The following is an 18,650-nucleotide window of genomic DNA, read 5'->3' on the forward strand; positions in this document are numbered from 1 at the left end:
CCAGAGGCCAGCAAGGTGAATTGAGATGTTTCCTGCTGAGCTCCAGGACGAGTCCACCTGCTCTGAGGTGGGGTTTGCTCCCCTCTACTTCTAGGGAAGGTCAGAGGTGCAACCCAAAGAAAGGCAGGATGGGGAGCCCTCTTTGGGCCACTAGTCTGGGGAGCCTAGGGTTCAGGAGGGTCCCTTTCTTTGTCATCTTGATCGCAACTGCAGGACAGCTCCAGACCCCTCCCAGAGTCTGTAATATAACCTGACAGTTTCCTAACAGGTAGCATCAGGTATGCAAACCATGTGCATGTCCCCAGGGCTCAGCCGGCCATTCACTGGCTGTTCCAGGCATTGAGGGTAGAAGGGTGCCGGGGTATAGAGGGATGTCTTGGGCTCATTTACTTTCACTTCATCCTCTGGCTCTGGGCATCAGGAAAGATCTTGAAACCTTATTAGACGCCGATAGATACCTCTCCTGCCCCGGCTGCCCACCTCTCTTCCCTACCCCCTTTCTCCCTCCCTGCCCCCCATCACCTTATTTACCAGAGGGAAGGGACCTGCATCCTGTCTTCACCATTCACATGCCCATTCACACCCCTGTAGCGATCCCTCAGCTGTCGGAAGCGGACAGTAGTGCCTCTCCCGAGGGGCTGGAGACCCCTGCGGCCAGCCATTTCCTCCCTGGCCTCTGTGTGGCCCAGGACTGTGACCAGGCTGGCTGGCTGGGGGCTTGGAAGGGGGAGTAGTGAGGCCTCCCTGTGTCCCTGCAGCCAGCATACGTACTCCCTAGAGGGAGAGGATCTTCCTCCTGGAGCCACACGGGTGGCCTCCTGACCCCCCCTGTTCCCTACTTCTCCACGAAGCTGGCTCCCAAGAGGCCTGTTTGATTCCACAGAGCAGGAGTCCTCGACTCTGAGAATGTGATGACAGTTACGGAGCTCCACCCAGACCCAGAGCCACGCATATGCACAAACTGTATGCTGTTTCAGAGGGGGTCACGGATCCCCAGGTAGGAACCCGTGCTCTGAGTGCACTTGGCAAGCTGCTGTTTCTTGGCGCCTGGGGAGGTTAGAAGGGGCATCGGCCCTCTCCAGCATCTCTGTGGTCCACAGGTGGCTTGGCCAGGCAGCCATGCTGGGCTTGGTGCCCCAGCTTTTGGTTGGCCTTGGACCAGGGAGAGCTGAGCCTGCCAGTTCTGCCCAAGGCCAGTGGTGCAGGACTCTCCAGAGGCCGTGAAGGCCCAGGAGGGCAGACGTTTTGGAAAGAGCCCAGCAACTTCTGCAGGTGCCGGTGTGGGGGAGTTACCAGGCGCTGGTCAGGGCGCCCAAGTCTGAAAGGCCCAGCCCTCTGCTGAGTGGCCTTGCTGGATGCCCAGGTTGTCAGGAGCCGGTCCGCAGGTGCTATTTTGGCTTCCTTTTCCCCATCAAATCATGCTGGGAGTTGGAAAGATGTTCGTGTTCTGACAGCTCCCTTGCACCCAAAGGAACACACGTCCCCGTGCCTGGAACTTGCCGGCCCAGTCCCCGGGAGAGAGCCAGAGTCCGTCCTGGATCCCAGTAAGGCTTAGACTAAGGCCCCATTGTCCTTGGTCCCCCAAGGTGGGCCTAGAGAGGTGGGAAGTGGCCGTGGGAGCTGCTGGTGGGAGTCTGCTGCAGAGAGGCTGGGAGGGCCCTGTAGCCCCACGGTGATTTCACCAATTCTGCTTTGGTTGAGAGAGAGTGGAACTCATGCCTGAGCCAGAAGGTGGAACCGTCTTTCTCCTGGACAGTGACCCCAGCCAGGGTGGGTGCCTCAGATGGGCACAGCCAGAGCAGCGACAGCCACAGCTCCCCTTCCCATCAGACACCTGAATGCCCCCCTGTGTGCTCTGGCCTCCTCCTTGGAGCGCCCCACCTCCTCTCAGGCTGGTGTAGCCTAGGAGGCCAGAGAAGGAAGGGCACTGGGCTGGTAGGAGTCAAGAGGCCTCGTTTTTCTAATCCTGAGTCTACGGTCTTAACTTGCTGTGTGACCTTGGGCAGATCGCTTCAACTCTCTGGTTCTCTGGCATCAGTATAATGAAGGAGCTGAACAGGATGATCTCCTAGATCCAGTTCATATGATGATTTTGGCCACGTCTCAAGATTCCTACGCCTAAGCCTTAAACTCTCAACATGCTGGGAAAGTCTGGGTGGAAGAGGTCACAGGGCTGCCCCTGGGCCACGGCCAGCCATTCACTGAGCACGGGAGGAGAGAGGCAAGCAGGCATGTGGGGCTTCTCGACCCCTGTCCCGAACAAAGGGCATTGCTTTCTCCAGCCTGCATAACCCACTTTGTTCATTCGGTCTCTGAATATATTGATGGCGCATCTTCATGTGCTGGGCTCTCCAGAGGCAGCCCAGGCAGAGGCCGTGCTCTCAGGGAACTTGCTGTCCATAGGAGAGTCAGGCAATAAATGAGATCACTTTATGCTGCACAAGTACTGCAGGAAGATAGAATTGGGTAGCAGATTAGATAATAAAGCAGAGGGGAGAGGCCTTGCTTGAAGAGATAATTCTGAACTAAGATTTCAATGACAAAAAGGATTCTTGAAAGATCAGGGACAATGCCTTCCAGGCAGAGGTGAAAACCCCGCAGCCTGGGGGGACCATGGTGTGTTCAGAGGCAGGCAGAGGCTGTGTGGAGCACAGGAAGTGACCTCGGACAGAGGGGGCAGCAGCCTTAATCTGAGTGCAGCGGGAAGCCACTGGGGAGTTTAAGCCCAGTTTTAGTGATGCTGACATGTTTTGATCCGGTGCTGAGTACCAGGCATCATTCTTAGCTCATGATGTGAGGTAGGTGATAACCCACGAGGTGCTGTTAGGCTCAGAGAGTGACACGATGAGGTCCCACTGAGCGGCTTAGTGCAGGAAGTGCTTTTAGCCATCATGCCCCCCCGCCAAGGAGGAGGCCCAGGGCCCGCTCGGGTTTGCGGCTATCTCTTGGTTGTCTGGGTGGTCACGGGGCCCCACTGGGGTCAAGGCTGCGTGCCCGCGATGGGGAGCTTCCGGGGGTGTAGAACCCAGCCTAGCAAGCTGTGCACAGAAATGGGCCCGCACGTGGGGCCTGGGAAGAGCCCACCAAGAGGCCCCTCAGAGCAGGTACAGGCAGTGGGTTTGCCGAGCCGCATTCTCACCAGCAGGCGCCCAGACGGTGTTCCTGGCCTGGGCAGGGAGCATGAATTCAGCTTCAGAGAAGGACTTTCATAATTCTTACCAAACCACGGTAAGTCTGGAGGGAGGCCACTGAGCCCACAGCAGTCCTAAAGGCCCTTGGCCTTTCTTTCCGTGGCAGCTGCATGAGACTTCCCGGTCATACCTGGGGGAGCCCCTCGCTTGGGACTTTGACCTCTAAGGTGGCCCCTTCCCTTTGGGGACAGGGCTGCTGGGGGCTGCCCCTGTGTTGCTTTAGCCCTGACCAGTCCCTTTCCCGAGAGTGACCCTGTGCTCGTCAGCTGGTGGCCCTGAGCTGGGCGGGACAGCTTGCTGGCTGTTGGTTTGAGGCCTGGCTCTGGGGTGAAGTCTCCAGGCCGGGCAGGCCGTGGAGGGCAGGCCAACTCTGGGGAAGACGGGTCCCCGGGGCTCGGGGCAAGACGGGCCCTCTCTGAGTTCTGTCTGCAGCTGTGCCGGCCCGAGGGCTAAAAGCGTGGCGGCACAGAGGAGGCTGAGCCCTGGAATGCAGGGCACTGGGGGGCAGGTCACAGTGGGTTCTACAGGGCTAACCTGGCTTCAGTAAACGCCTCATTCAGAGCTGCTAAACCCTTCCCATACGCGGGCCTCAGGGAACTGCACAGTTCCGGGGGGCAGGGGAGGCAAGCGGAAGCGAAGTGGCCTCATCCCGGTGCCTGGAAGGACAGTGTGCACAGGCCGTCCGTGTGGCTGTCCTGGAGAGGGTGCCTGACCCTGCAGGGCCAGGGCTGCAGGGACAGAGCTTGCTTGACCTTATGGTGGGGGGGCCCGGCCCCTGGGAAAATGGGCTCAGTTTACTGAGGCTTACCTTGGTCTCCCCTAAACCAGCTGCTGAGCTAGAAGCCAGGATACAGGCCCCAGCGCCCCCTCCCACTCCGCCCTGCCTCTCTTGAGTTTCTCTCAAGCGGCCACGTTGACGGAACCCTCCAGTACCCTTCCCGGGGCGGGGGGGAGGGGGGCAGGCTCTTGGCAGTGCCCTGTTTGTTCCCCCCGTTGCCAGCCCTACCGTGCCTCTCACGCCTGTGGTCTGCCCCAATGACAGGCTGGCTTTGGTGTCCCAAGGGGACCAGCCCAGAGCACGTGCATGCACTTGGGGGAGGGCAGGAGAAGGCCAGCCGGGGCCGCCACCGTGGCCACTGACCTGGGAGCCACAGGAAATGTCCCCCCGTCAGACAAAACACCCGGCTCAGGGCCTGGTCTCCACGGCCCAGCGCTCAGCCTCCGGCCGGGTCCCCAAAACACAGCCACACCTCTGCCTTCTATTCGGTGTCCTGTTCACCTGTGAGGGTGACAACTTCAGCTATACTATGGTTTACTGCACTTAGTTTTTATCAGCCCCCAAAACAACTCTGGGCTTCGAGTGAAGTCCATGCCACCAACCCAGGACAGGCCCAGGATGCCAGGCCCCAGGCCCAGAGGGCAGAGGGTAGAGCAGTGCTCAGCGAAAGAAAGAGTGGGGCCGGGCCCAAGAGGGACAGGAGGTCAGGGGTCGTGCACAAGGAGGTGGGCTTCCTCAGGGCCTGTGCTGTGGAAATGACAGTGTGAGGTTTTGAGGGAAGAGGCTCAGCGCCAAGGGGCCACAGGGTGGGAAAGTGGGGTCTGGGAGCCCTTGGGAGCCCAGGTGAATACTGTTTTCACGGGTCCCTGTCACCCGCAAGCCCCCGTGTTACCTCCCAAAGTAACTGTGCCGCTGCTCTGTGTTCTGTGCTGGGACCGTAGCTGCCGGTTGTGACAGGTTATCCCACACTGACCCCTCCTTGTGGATTGAGCCCCCGTGAGGGCCCGCAGGGAGGGGCGAGCTGCGTGGCGGAGGGGGTGTGGGATGGCGGGAGGACCGTGCCCACCGTCCAAAGGACTCTGTCACCTACTAGGGGGAGCAGGAAGGGGGCCCCCAAACTTGCTGGTGCCTCCGAAATCCCAAGCACTAGGAAGTAGCCGTGAACAGCTCTGGAGCCAGAGAGGAGAACATTAGGGTCTCTTGCCCCAGGCTGGGGAGAAACGGGTGGGAGGAAGGGCTTAGACCCCTCAGAAGAGACCCCTGAGGACATTCCTGAAGCGAAGGCCGCACCCACCACCTGGGGGGTGTTTGGGTGCACATAGAGCATCCTCCCCTGGCCTCAGGGCCTCGAATCCTCTCAGCCCCCTGCAAGGCTGGGGAGCCCATTTCCTGTCCTAGATGTGAGGCTGCCGAGGCCCAGGAATGTGAGGCAGCAACCCAGCCACCTGCCAGATTCTCTCTCAGACGCTGTGGACTCCTTGCCTGGGATGCAGGATTCCCAGCGGGGGCCCAGGATGTTGTCGCAGGGGACCTGGGGGGTTCTCTCGGGGACATCAGTCCCAGAGGGCAGCGGCTTCTCCACAGGAGAGGTCTGAATGTGCAGCCATGACCTGACCAGGTCTAAATGCAAAGGCAAAAAGGACATAATCGAGCTGCTCCCAGAGGCTGTGTTCAACCACTCGTTTATAACTTTCTCCGGGATGTTCTGTGGCCTGCTTCTGTCTCCTGCCTGTGCTCCTCGGGGGGAGCCCCACTGCGTTTTTGTTACCTGTGTGGTGAAGGAGGGGCCCCTCTTGGGGGGTTTCCCCAGCCTGGCCTTTCACAGCCCCATCTGTGTCACTACCTCAGGTGATCTGGTATCCCCCTGGTACCTGGTCCCCAGGCGGGGGGGGCACAGCACCTATCGGCTGGGACTGGAGGGTGAGCGGTCAGGTGTTCCTGTCCACTGACATCCAGGGAGCTGGTTCCTCCACCCCCAGCGCTAATCTAATCAGGAAATAGCAAAGTCCGCATTTCCCAGGGGTTATAAATAACCACAGCAATTCAGACAGCATTATTCCTCTGGAAAATGTGCCATGTCCCTCTCTACTCTGCACCCTCCCTTCTCTGTATTTAAATGACATCCTGAAATAGACTTGGTTTCTGGAGGCTGCAGGCCTCCTGGGAGACAGGGCTTCATTGTCAGGGCACCGAGGGGCTGGGCAGGCCTCCCCACGCGGGTGGCAGGGCCGCACCTGCAGACGGGATTTGGCATAGGGCGGTGGCAGGACTCACAGTAAAACACGACAGTGCCACCTTACCCAGACCTGGCCTCAGACAGGCTGAAACAAGAGCAAACTGTGCAGGGGACGGGGTCCTAGCGTGGCAGGGAGGCAGAGGGGAACTGAAGGTTCCTGAGGCCTGGAGTTATCTGGGAAGGCTTTCTGGAAGAAGCAGGGCTGGGATTAGGCCTTAGTATCAGGGCTTGCTAAGGCCCTGTCTCAGATGTTCCCAGGAAAATGTAGGGTTGCTACTTGGCAGCTGGAATAGAAGTGATGGGGAGGGAAGGAATGAAAGAATCGTACTGGGGTTGGCCTGCCAGCACCCAGGTCAGCCTGTGGGGCCAGGCCGTGGAGGGCCGATGTCTCCTTTCTAGATAAATAATGATCATAGCAGCTGCCTTGCCAAGAGGCAAGGATGCCAGGCTAGGTGCAGGACACCTAGCTGGGCTGGGTAGGATCTTGCAGGCTTAGCTGGGGCGAGTCAGGGATACTTGGTTTTGTACCCCAGCTCTCACTGCCTAGATGTGGAGCACTGGGCAAACTCCTCATTCTCTTTAAGCCTTGGTGTCTCATCTGTAGAAGGGGAGCAGCTAGAAAGGCTTAAACCTCATGGGCTTGTTATCATGATTGATTGAGATGCTGTATGTCAGGGGTTTGTCATAGAGCCAGACTTACAGGAAATGGCTCACCACACATCAGTCGCTGTTACTATTTTCCATGGCAACACTCTGAGGCAGGTATGGACACCCCTGTAGGGAAATTGAGGTTCCAGGAGGTTAAGTGACTTACCCACATTCACACAGTTGAGTTGAGTTGAGTTGAGTGGAAGAGTGAACATTTGGACCCAGGTCGGTCTGACTCTCATTCCCTGCACTTTCCCCACTTGGGCTATGTCCACATAGCACTCAAGGACCCAGGGAGGGACCACTGGCTCAGTCCACAGCAGGTGCCAGGTCATGGGAGGCTAGGGCAGGGGAGGGGCACTAGGGGCCAGGACCACAGAATTGGCCTGAGGCTTATGCTGATGACTGGAGAGAGCTGCATTAGAAGCAGGTGGTCATTCCAGAATGTGTGTCCCAAGGGTAGTATCTGCCCCAGTTGACGAAGAGCAGTGGAGATCTCTCTACCCCAGGTGGCCACTGCTCGAGGTCAGGGCTGGGGACAGACCAAGGCCCTGTGTCCAAGACCCAGGATTCAGGAGGGGATGAAGGAAGTGGAAGGAGCAGCCTGTGCCACAGGCCCGGTGAGGGTTGGGACAAAAAGTTTAGGGGAGGAAGGTTTCAGGGGCCCAGTAGGACTTGGCCCCGAGCCTTGTAGAATAGAGAGTCGGGGCAGCAGCCAGGCTGTGAGTGCCACACGCTTCCCTAGCATGTTTGAGGAGGTGTTCAGTCCTCTCCACACCACTCTCCCTCTGTCCTGTTCTCCAGGCTGGGCCTGGGCCCAGATGCAGGGCCCAGACCCTGTCGGAGGCTTGGGTGCCCCCTGTCCCCAGCGGGCGTGTGGGTGATAGAAGGTGCGGGGGTCTTACCTTGAGCTGTAAGAAGCACCGGGGCCCAGCCCACCCTGGACTGACTCGGGTCCAGCTTTCCTTTGTGGCGAGGGGCCTGTTAGAGCAGCAGTGTTCAGACTATGGTGCACATGCCCTGGGGGTGCAGAGACGGTCCAGGGGTATGAGGGCAGAAGAGTTTTAAAGCATTCAGCTTGCAGATCCTCAGCTCCCGCCAGAGCTATTGCCAAAGAGCGACCCGCCAGAGAAGGGCCTTGCACCAGCACCTCGCTCTGCAGCAGAGCCCGAGGCTTCCTGGGGGACTCGGCTCAGGGCTCCCAGGGCTCCCAGTCCTCCTGGGTGGCAACAGAGGGGCCGCTTGAAGTGCTGATGTAGGAGCTGAGAAAGTAAAAGACTCTAAAAGCTGGGTTTCCGGCCCTTTCACAAGTCACGTGGTTTCCAGTTCTTTCTTTCCACAAAAGTGATGGAAATGGTCAGCTGAGATCATTTAAAATAAATACTGATAATAGGTATCTATGCAATTTAAAGCAAATACAGAGGAAAGAGGTTCAGCCCCATCTACTGTATGTGAACAAGACGTTTCATCCTTTACATCTTTAAACACCAAACCAAGGGACTTCCCTGGCGGTCCAGTGGTTAAGACTCCACGCTTCCTCTGCAGGGGGCATGGGTTCTATCCCTGGTTGGGGAAATAAAATCCCACAAGCTGTACTGTGCGGCCAGGGTAAAAAAAAACAAAAACCAAGATCTTTAAGCAATACTAAATGCTAATTAAATCATGTCACTCCCTGGGTAAAAATCTTGGTGGAGTCTCATTAGAATAAAATTTTAATTAAAAAAATGAAGTAAAAATTAAAACAGTATTGATGCTAAAACCCCATTTCACCCTAGCAAATATTTGTATACATACATGAACTAAAACAGAAAAAATGCTCTACCCATCTCATTAAGTGATGCAATTCCACCAGGATGGTACTTTGCTGCTGAATATTTATTAAAATTTGTACTGTGTTGGTCAAATTTTTTATTATGTCCTGCTAATCGTTGTAATAACTAACCCAGAACATGTTTCGAACATTTGGAGCCTAGTGGTCTCAGGAGATCTTTCATTTCCATTTATACAGACATTTTTGTTGAAGCAAAATATAATAGGGTGAGGAATAAAAGACTTTAAAAAAGAAAAATGCAAACTAGGGCATAATTCTTCGGGAGAAATAGACTAGAAACACAAAATCAAAGAGAAAAAGGAACGTTGCAGGGTTTCTACAAGGGAAAGAAGAACTTGTTTATGTGTTTTTTAAATGGATGATGGTGGATATCAAATCGCTATGGAATTTGGATTCCACTGAATACATTTAAAAGAATGATGTAACAGTTTTATTTTAAGATGTAAATATTTACATTATTCTGGAAATTATATTCTTTGCAGCTATTTAAACTTGCTCTGGAAATATTCACATGTTGACTTAAGAATGTGCCAGGGTGTGCATTGTTTTTCCAAATTACTTTACGGATGCACAGGGAAAACAGTTCGAAGGCCACTGAGCCAGAGAAACAGAGTCCCGTTTGATCACCTGTGGATGTCTCTGCGCTTCCCCCTGCCACCTCCACTTCCCTGGGGCTCCTGCCCAGTTTGGGGGCCTCCTCTACAGAGTGTTTGCTTTCTGGGAGACCAGCCATTTACCCGTTATCTTACTGAGTCTTCACGACAGTCCAGCAAGGCAGGTTCTTTACTGGCTTCAGTGAACAGATGAAACAAATGAGGTTCAGCAAGGTGAACACTTCCCAAGGTCACACAGTCGGCAGTGGCAGAGCTGGGATTCAGACCCAGGGCTCTTCACCTCTACGTGGCACCGCCTCCCGTTCGCCACCTCCAGGTACACGGGCTACGTCCCCTGCTGTCAACTCCAGTTCAGGAAGTTGAGCAAGTTGCTGATGGTTTGTGAGCCTCGGTTTCTGCATCTGTGAAATGGGGTGATAATACCCGTCTCGCAGGGTGGGGTCAGGAGTGAATGAGAGGTGATGGGTGAATGTGCCTAAGAGCGCACCCCACCGCCCTCCCAGAGTGGGGGCAGTCCTGCACTAGCCAGGGCAGGAGGGGCCTGGGGGCTGGAGCCCCCTGAAGGACTGATGTCAAGATAAGCATCGGCCCCCAGTTCCACCTTCCTGACCTTTTAGCCAACTTCTGAGCTGTGGCTGAGCAGCAGGGAGAGCTCTGGCTTGGTCTCAGCTGTCATCTCTCTCTCTCTCTCTCTCTCTCACGTTCTCTCTCTTTCTTTGCAGCTGGATCCACAAACTGTAGAAACGAAGAACTGGCACACAGATGTGATTGAGATGAATGGGGTGAGCCCAGAGAGATAGGAAGTGTCTGCACAGTGGGTGGGCAGCCTGGCCTCTGCTGGTGCCCTGGGGAGGCTGTCGGACCCCCGCCTCCTTAGCCCAGCCCCTCCCCCCTCTCCTCTGCCTCCACCCCTCTCGCTCCCACCCTGTAGGTGTTTCAGGGAGCCCTGGGTGGGAGAGGTAGCCCTTGTTTGCAGTCCTGGGGGGCACTCCTTGGGCACTCATGCCCTGGGGGATTGTACCTGCCTTGCCCCCAACCAGATCAAAGTGGAATTCTCCATGAAATTCACCAGCCGAGACATGAGCCTGAAGAGGACCCCGTCCAAAAAGCAGACCGGCGTCTTCGGTGTGAAGATCAGCGTGGTGACCAAGTAGGTGCTGCGCCCGGGGTCCCTGCCAGCCCTGCCCTCCAGGCCCCCCGCCCTTGTCTGGCCCCTCAACAATCACTTTCCAGTTCAACAGTCACAACGGCCAGTTTGGAGGACAAAAGTGGCCTGCAGAGGTGTGTTCTCTGCCTCACACGATGCTTTAGAAATAAATGAGCTAGCACTTAAGCATTGGGAGACTGCACATGAAGATCCCAGATGGTCAGCTTCTTGTAATAGGTGGGAAGATCTGACACCTGTAGGCCCGTGTCTTGGTGTGACGGTGGCAGGCTGGAATCCAGGAGTGGCTGCTCCTTGGGAGAGGGCACCCTTCAGCCCCCCTGCCCTCCCCTTGTCTCCAGGACCTGGCCCACCCCCCTCTGTAGGTAACCTGCTGGGTGTCCCCATAGCATTTGAATCTGAGCCCTCTGTTCTGAGGAACACTCTTTCTTTAGTCTTTGGGTTGATCTCCTAAAACTTCTTCCCTCCCACTTTTGTCCCCTGCTGTCCCTCAGCTGCAGGCAGGCTGTTGGGGGGTGGGGTGGCGTGGCCTCTTTCTCAGCCCTCTCCTTGCCCCCCACCTCCTGATCCCAGAAGCCAGAGCTCTCTAAGGCCAAGGTTTGCAGAGAAGGGGTACATATAGCTATCACTGGGGGGCTCCCTCCATCCTCCCTCCCCTCACATCCCCTCCCTACCAGGCGGGAACGCTCCAAGGTGCCCTACATCGTCCGGCAGTGCGTGGAGGAGGTGGAGAAGAGGGGCATCGAGGAGGTTGGCATCTACCGGATATCAGGGGTGGCCACAGACATCCAGGCACTGAAGGCCGTCTTTGATGCCAGTGAGTCTGGGAGGCCCAGCTGGGCAGCAACGGGGAGGGGGCGCTCCGGCAGGCTCGTGGGGCTGGGAGGAGAGCGCAGCAGAAGCGGGAGGCTTCTCCACGGAGAGGCCTCCGCGAGCCAATGGCAGAGGAGCCTCGGTCTGTGAACTACAGCCCAGCATGGCATGGGGTGAACCCCTGCCCTCCAATCTCTTCTCCATTGCTACAGATTAGGAAGCTGAGCCTCAGAGAGGCCAAGTCACTTGCCCAGGATTACTCAGTATATAGGCTTTGAGCCTGATTTAAACTCAGATCTTTCGGGTTCCAGAGTCTGTGTTCCTGGCTCCCTGGTGCCCAGTGGGCTGCAGGGAAACTAAAGGGCTTTGAGCCTGGGTTGGCTGACACGGGCACCTCCACCTTCTCCCAGGCCCCCAGTGCCCTCTGGGAGGGGCATTGCTGCCTCTCGCTTTGACTGTGGGCTCCTTGGTGGTGGTGCCTGACCTTTCTGGTTCTTTCCCCGATCTCGCCGTTCAGGCTGCAGCAACAGCACACCCAGTAGTCAGGACACCTGAACTGGCCGGGCAGTGCTGATTCCATGGGAGCTGAGAGGGGGCCTGGTGGGTGTCCCTGGGCAGCTGCCCGGCAGACGTGTTCGGGGAGCCTGGGGTGGGGAGCTGGGGACGTGCTGGCACACGGCTCCTCTGTGCCACCTGGAAGCTGAGGCTTTGTCGGAACATGATTTTAGGTATAAAAAATGCACAGCGCCTTCCAGAGAGGGGCTTAGCAGTGGGGCGATTCCAGTTGGAAGGAGGGCATGGGACACGTGGTGTGAGTGTGGCTCCAGGTGTGAGTGTGGCTCCAGGACTCTGGATGATGATCTATGCTCCCCTCCCCCCACGGAGCTGAGTCACAGGCCACTTGTGGACACTACCTACATCCTGCCATTCCTGGGGAGAGCAGACCAGAGACAGCGTGGGGGTGTCCCGGGCAAGCTGTCTCAGGATGGATAGAGGGACGGAACAGGGCTACCTGCCCAGTTGTGGGCTGCGTGGGGGGCGGAGGTGGCTCAGCCAGCACAGCCCCTGACCTCCCGTCTCCCCTACAGACAACAAGGACATCCTGCTGATGCTGAGTGACATGGATATCAACGCCATCGCTGGCACCCTCAAGCTATACTTCCGGGAGCTGCCCGAGCCCCTCCTCACAGACCGACTTTACCCAGCCTTCATGGAGGGCATCGGTGAGCCTCCAGTGGGGGCCTGAGGGCTGGGCTGAGCCAGGCCTCCCTGACCAGTAAAGAGTGAGAGAGGAGGGCTTCCCTGGTGGCGCGGTGGTTGAGAGTCCGCCTGCCGATGCAGGGGACACGGGTTCGTGCCCTGGTCCGGGAAGATCCCACATGCCGCGGAGCGGCTGGGCCCATGAGCCATGCCCGCTGAGCCTGCGCGTCCGGAGCCTGTGCTCCGCAACGGGAGAGGCCAGAACAGTGAGAGGCCCACGTACCGCAAAAAAAAAAGAGTGAGAGAGGAGATCTGTGGCTTCCCTTGCTTGTTGATCTGCCCACTGCATAGGGCCGTGTGGCTGAGTGGCCTGGAGGGCAAGGTGTGGCCTGCTGGGGCCTCATCTGGAGGCTGGACCCTCTCTCCCCTGCCCCTTTCCCGTCTCATCCCTCTGGGCTGCCCTCTGTGCTTCCTCTTTGGACACTGACCTCCTTGCCTAGAAACCCAGGCACCCAGGGAAATCTGCCCTGAGGTGGGTGGTCAGGGGCTGGTGCCCTGGGGCCAAGAAGAAGTGAGCAGGCGTACACTTGACGTGGCCTGTACCGAGCCTTCCAAAAGGAGCACTGTCTCATCTCTGACCTATGCCCAGGGTGGGGAGGAAGCTGGGAGCCCTGGCTGGCAGGGCTCCCGGCCTCTACCCACCTGGGCCAAATCCTGGCCTGGGTGCATCCCTCCTGCCTTGTCTTCTCCTGGGTTGGATCACAGGAATGAGGAGCCCATGGAAGGCAGCTCACTGCTGGGCTCCGGCAGCGGAGGTGCTTGAAGAAGAACATTCAGGGAATTCCCTGGTGGTCCAGTGGTTAGGACTCTGTGCTCTCACTGCAGAGGGCCTGGTTTCGATCCCTGGTCAGGGAACTAAGATTCCACGAGCCGCGTGGTGCGGCCAAAAAAAGAGAGAGAGAACATTCATGCCATGACATCGCTGTCTTAAACTCAGCCTGACAGTCCAGGTATGGGGAATGGCTCCAGCCCCTAAGGCCTCTGCAGGGAGGGGAAGAACAGTGTCTGCTGAACCACCAGCCTGCCTCCTGGCTGAGTTACAGGTTGTGGTGGGGCCTCCTGTAGGAACCTCCAATAGCCCACTGTTGGGGAAATACCAGGCCCTTCCCTGCAGGGTCTGCTCCCCTGACCCCCTGCAGCCTGGGCTTTCCCGTGGTGTCCCGTAGCCTCCTGACCACAGGGCGCTGGCTAAGGCCTCCCTGCCCAGAGCCGAGCCCCGCCCCAGCCCCTTCTCTCCCCACAGCCCTGTCAGACCCTGCTGCCAAGGAAAACTGCATGATGCACCTGCTCCGCTCCCTGCCAGACCCCAACCTCATCACCTTCCTCTTCCTGCTGGAACACTTGAAAAGGTAATGGGGAGGGGGCAGGGAGCCAGGGCAGGCTTCAGCTGGGGGAGGGCACATCCGCTGAGGGCACATCCTCCATGCCTCCAAGTGGGTGCCGGTGTCTGCTGGGACACCATGGCAGGGTGAGAGTTTGCTCTTCAGATTCTTGTGTTCACATTCTTCTCTTTTGAGAAATATTTGGGTCCTAATGGCAACCTCGAATACTGGCTAGAGAATGCTTAGAAAGGCAGGGCTAGAGCCAAGGACTGTAGGTGGATTTTACAGTCAGTAGGTCATTCGGTCCACTTAGCATTTTTTAAACGGAGTAGGAGGGACAGCCTTGGGGTGCCTGTTGTTCTGTTCAGTTACGCACGTTGCGTGTGCTGGATGCTCAGGTCAGACGTGTGTGTGTGTGTGTGTGTGCGTGTGCTTGTGGGTCACAGTCAAAAAAATCTGAAGCCCGCTGGTCTTGACCCACAGCTCATCGAACAGATAGGGAATCTGAGTCCCCAGCCCAGCAGGGACTTGCCTGGGGTCAGCAGCAGCTCTGCCCTTAGAAGCCACACCCCCCAGATCCTCAACTACAGCCCTCCGACCTTCTCCTCTGCCCCCTCCACAGTCAGGTCAAACCAACAGCTGCTCAAGTTATGCCTGCAGCAAAGTTCATACTGGAAGCTAGCCCTGACGGTGACCTTGCACTCACTTTTGAGTCCGGGACTGGTCCCAGGTGTGAGTGGGGAGAAAAAGTCCCCAGGCGTCCCTTAAGTCCATTTGCCACCCGGGACCAGGGAGCCCCTGGTGAAGGGCCGTGAGCCCTCAGGCCCAGGCTCCCAGTGGCAGCTCGGCCACCAGGCCAGGCCAGGCTCTGGAGGGCCAGAGACCTGGGAACGCCTGGGCTGCTGTCTTGTTTTTCCCATTATGAGACATTTTCCCTCTGGTTTGGCCAGGACCGAAGTCCCAACCAATTCCCAAATAGTTTGGCGAGCACTGTGGGGAGGACACACAGAGGAGGAATGGGAAGGAAAATTCATTAGGTTTTCCACCCTGGGAACCGGGCACACTCTGTTCCCACATCTGGGCCCTGGCCGGGGTGTGTGTTTGTGTGTGTGTGTGTGTGCGTGTGTGCGCGCGCGCGCATGTGTGTGTGTGTGGTGAGGGGCTGGGCCAGCTGCACAGCTGCCTCCTGGCATGGCAGTGTTTTTCTGCCTGTTTCCAAAGCAGTCGGCAGGCGCATCCGTGGCTCCGGCCTGGAGGGTGGAGTGACGGTGTAGTGGGAGTGGGGCGAGGGGCGCTGTTCAGGGCGGCTGGGTCTCAGCCCCAGAAACATTGCTTGGGACTGGGGGAGGCACAGGGCCTCTCTGATGAGTTGGCTGGTACTGAGCCTGCTGGACACCAGCCACAGATGGCAGCCCCTGCTGTCACTCGGGAAATATCTACAGAGCATCTGGCTTATTATGCAAGAGATGCAGAGGAAGATCCAAAGGGAGGCAGCTCTGGAGCCCCATGAGGCAGACCCTTCTGGAAAAGCTTGGAAGAACAGCCCCTGGCCTCCATCTGGGATGAGGGTTGTTCCTGCCACAGTGCAGCAGGCAGACCTCAGGCCTTTGCCCCCTGCCCAGCCCCGCCTGCTCGGACTCTTCCTCAGGGCCCCCCTCCACGGCTGGGCTGATCGTGGGGAACGCGCACAATCGGTGGGGAAGAGCCTGGGCTCTGGAGACAAACTGCCTGGGTTCAGACCCCAGCTCTGCCACTTGCTAGCTGTGTAACCTCGGGCAAGTCACTTAACCTCTCTGTACTCTGGTTTCTTCGTCTGTACAGTGGAGATGATAATATTACCTACCCAAAGGTTTGTGATGAGCATGAATTACTATAGGGAAAGTTCTTGAACCAGTAATAGTGTCTCTAAGGCAAGGGAGTTGGAGTGGGTCCTTCTGGCTCTGACAGTTTACCATCAGTTCAAGGGGCGGCCCAGGAGCTGGGAATCTGTTACTGGAACGTACTGGAACATAGCTTGGAACTTGGTCCCTTGGCTGGGTCCCCTCCCTACCACGCGGTCTCTACCCTCAGGAGAGGGAGGCTAGTGACCACCTGTGGGAATCCTTCCAGGAGTGGTAACAGCCAAGGGTCTGGAGCCCCACGCGGCTGCCAGGAATGACTGTTTTCTCCCCTCCCCACCCCTCCCTCCCAGGGTTGCTGAGAAGGAGCCCGTCAACAAGATGTCCCTTCACAACCTGGCTACTGTGTTTGGCCCCACGTTACTGAGACCCTCAGAAGTGGAGAGCAAAGCACACCTCACGTCGGCTGCCGACATCTGGTCCCACGATGTCATGGCACAGGTACCTACGCACTGCCCGTGGCCTGCGGCTGCTGGAGGGGAAGGACAAGCCTCCCTGAGGGGTGGAGAGAGAACAGCTAGGACTCCTAACCCCCTCCCCTCCTGACAGCGGGGACGATGGTAGGATGTCACCAGGGAGGCAGGGCTCTGGACAGTCCTGCTGAAAAGTAGGAACCTAGACCAGGGGCCCAGAGGTTGTTTGTCTCAAGTGCTGGCTGCAATCCTGGGAGCGCCTGGGCCTCAGAAAGCAAGCCTAGGGGTATCAGAAAAATCTGGGGCCTTGTCCCCACGCATGGAAGCTCTAGCATCGCTTCCAGGGTCAGGAAGCTTCCCTAGGAGCCCTACAAGACCCAGGGCGGGGTCTGGTCTGAAGCAGGGCTGCCAAGCCAAAGCCCAGCTCTGGAGCAGGTTGGAAGTTTATGACTGAGGTTGGCGAAGTGGCCCCAGGCTCCCCACCCGCTGCCCTGCAGCGCCCTCTACTGCTGAAAATGGGCAGCCACACCTGGGCTTCAGAGGAAGGGGAAGCGGGGAGCCACAGGGGCCCAGCCTGGAGACCAGGGCTTCTCAGCGGGTCAGAGGGCCTCCAGGGCGAGGACCCCAGCCTCAGTCTCCCCTGTCTTCCCGCAGGTCCAGGTCCTTCTCTACTACCTGCAGCACCCCCCCATCTCCTTCGCAGAACTGAAGCGGAACACACTGTACTTCTCCACCGATGTGTAGCCCGAGGTGGGAGCGTCTGGGGGGGTGGCCCGAGCCAGCCTCTCCAGCTGGGGACCCAACCCAGACTTGAAGGACTACAATAGAGAACTCCCAAGCCCAGCGCTCCAGACTCCAAGGGACACAGATTTCCAAGAACTGGAAGACGTGCATCTTTTGTGCCACCTTGTACAAAGCCAGCTGACCCGGCCCCAGCCTTGCTGCGCACCCCGGGCTCTGCCCTCTGTTCCTCTAGTTGTGTCTAATGCTCCGTGCTGTTTGGGAATTGTTTTACGTCTGCTTGTCGTGCAGGAAAGGTAGTGGCCGACCCGGTGCGGGCACACAGACAGCCTGCTTTGTTCTTTCATTTCCTCCAACACTTTCTTTCCTCCTGAGTCCGGTCCAAGGGCTTTTATTTTGCGCTCTGTGACTGCTGCCAGCTTCTCCTCTCTTGGCCCTGCCCCCAGATCGCAGCCTCCTGGCAGCCTCCCCTCGGTCTTCCTCCGCCCTCTCCTCCCTCCCAGCCTGCCTGCATGCATGTGCAGCCTTGGTTTTTGATCCAGCGCCTCGAAAGCTCTGAGGAGGCCCTGGGCGGCGGTGGCAGTGGTGGCCCGTGCCGCGCCGCCGCCTGCCGCCCCCGGCCTCTCCTTGCCCTCTGCCTGCGGAAGCGCACCTGCTTGCCTTGCCGCCTGTGCAAATGTTGGACAAGGAGACAGACTCACACTAATCCTCAGCTTAGCACAGGCTGGAGGGCGGATTTCTGGGATTTTTCCACCTGAGACTCTCCATTTCTGGGTTTATCTGTTCTGTCTCCAGTACCAGTGAGGCATCTTTGACTGTTTCTTCTGCTTTTCAGTTCCTTTTCCCTTGGTGTTCTGTTTCCTTTGAGTATACAAGACTCACAAGTGACCTGCTACCAAGGTAGCCAGAGGGTCAGGAAAGAATTGGGGGAGGTGGGAGGGTCAGGCCGCCGAGGAAAAGGGACAGGTGGGACGTTGAGAGGAGCGCCAGGGAGCGCTGGGTGTCCTAGGCTGGGGGGAAAGAGGCTCTCGGCAGCAAGCAGTTGTGGTGGCTTTTCTCGTGGAGCTGGGCTTCTGGGAGGGCAGCTACTACGGCTGAAGCAGGTGTCCAGAAACAGGCAGGTTCTGTCCAGGAGGGCTAGTCCTTCCCGGTGCCTCCCGTACCTCGTGGCACCTTCGCCTTAGGGTTTACACTTTCTCCACAGCCAAGCACTGCCAGGGGCAGCCCCCACGGCCACGTGTGCTCCAGGCCCTGGGAAAGGCAGGCACGGTCCAGCTAGCCAGCCGTCCTGGTGCTGCCTTCCACCCTCGGCTTCTAGATGCAGCCTTGCGGGTGAACTCGGGGAAACTCCAGGAGCTGGGGAAGAATGAGGAGTCACAGGTACCTGCCTCTCTCGGGACTGGGTTTTGCAGGGGACCCTCGTGGACGCTCTGCTCCAGAGCAGGGGATCAGCAGGTTCCGATCCCAACACCGAGGCCCGCTGCTCAGCACTGGAAAGGAGTGAGAAGTACCCCCAAAGTGCAATTTCTTCCCACCTGAGCAGGGGCCGCTGGCCTCTGGCAGTTAGCCTGGGAGGGCAGACACTCCCGGGCTGCAGAGATTGGAGCTGCAGTACACAGCTCCCTGGCTCTCCTATGTGGCAGAGACTAGATTCTAGGCCCTCAGGATTGGAGAGCAGAGCTCCCCTAGCTTGAGCTCAGAGCTGTTTTAAAGAAGGGTTTAGGGCCCTAAAGCCGTAGC

The 18,650-nt window shown here is 57.7% G+C and overlaps 1 protein-coding gene across 2 annotated transcripts in view; it reads left to right on the top strand.

Annotated features, from left to right (window-relative positions):
* The window catches only part of ABR (ABR activator of RhoGEF and GTPase), a gene marked incomplete at its 5' end in the record, with an annotated part of 77,962 nt that extends 60,165 nt beyond the window's left edge, over nucleotides 1–17,797 (top strand). For both annotated transcript variants that reach the window (XM_082861070.1, XM_082861069.1), the window contains 7 exons: nucleotides 10,021–10,080; nucleotides 10,339–10,448; nucleotides 11,141–11,280; nucleotides 12,365–12,499; nucleotides 13,780–13,885; nucleotides 16,050–16,197; nucleotides 16,824–17,797. In XM_082861070.1, coding sequence (XP_082717196.1) covers nucleotides 10,021–10,080; nucleotides 10,339–10,448; nucleotides 11,141–11,280; nucleotides 12,365–12,499; nucleotides 13,780–13,885; nucleotides 16,050–16,197; nucleotides 16,824–16,913 — 789 coding nt within the window. In that variant the 3' untranslated portion in view covers nucleotides 16,914–17,797. The remainder of the gene's footprint in view (nucleotides 1–10,020; nucleotides 10,081–10,338; nucleotides 10,449–11,140; nucleotides 11,281–12,364; nucleotides 12,500–13,779; nucleotides 13,886–16,049; nucleotides 16,198–16,823) is intronic.
* Between the last annotated feature and the right edge of the window lie 853 nt (nucleotides 17,798–18,650).

Source organism: Leucopleurus acutus (assembly GCF_964270905.1).
Source record: "Leucopleurus acutus genome assembly, chromosome: 19".
NCBI lineage: Eukaryota > Metazoa > Chordata > Mammalia > Artiodactyla > Delphinidae > Leucopleurus > Leucopleurus acutus.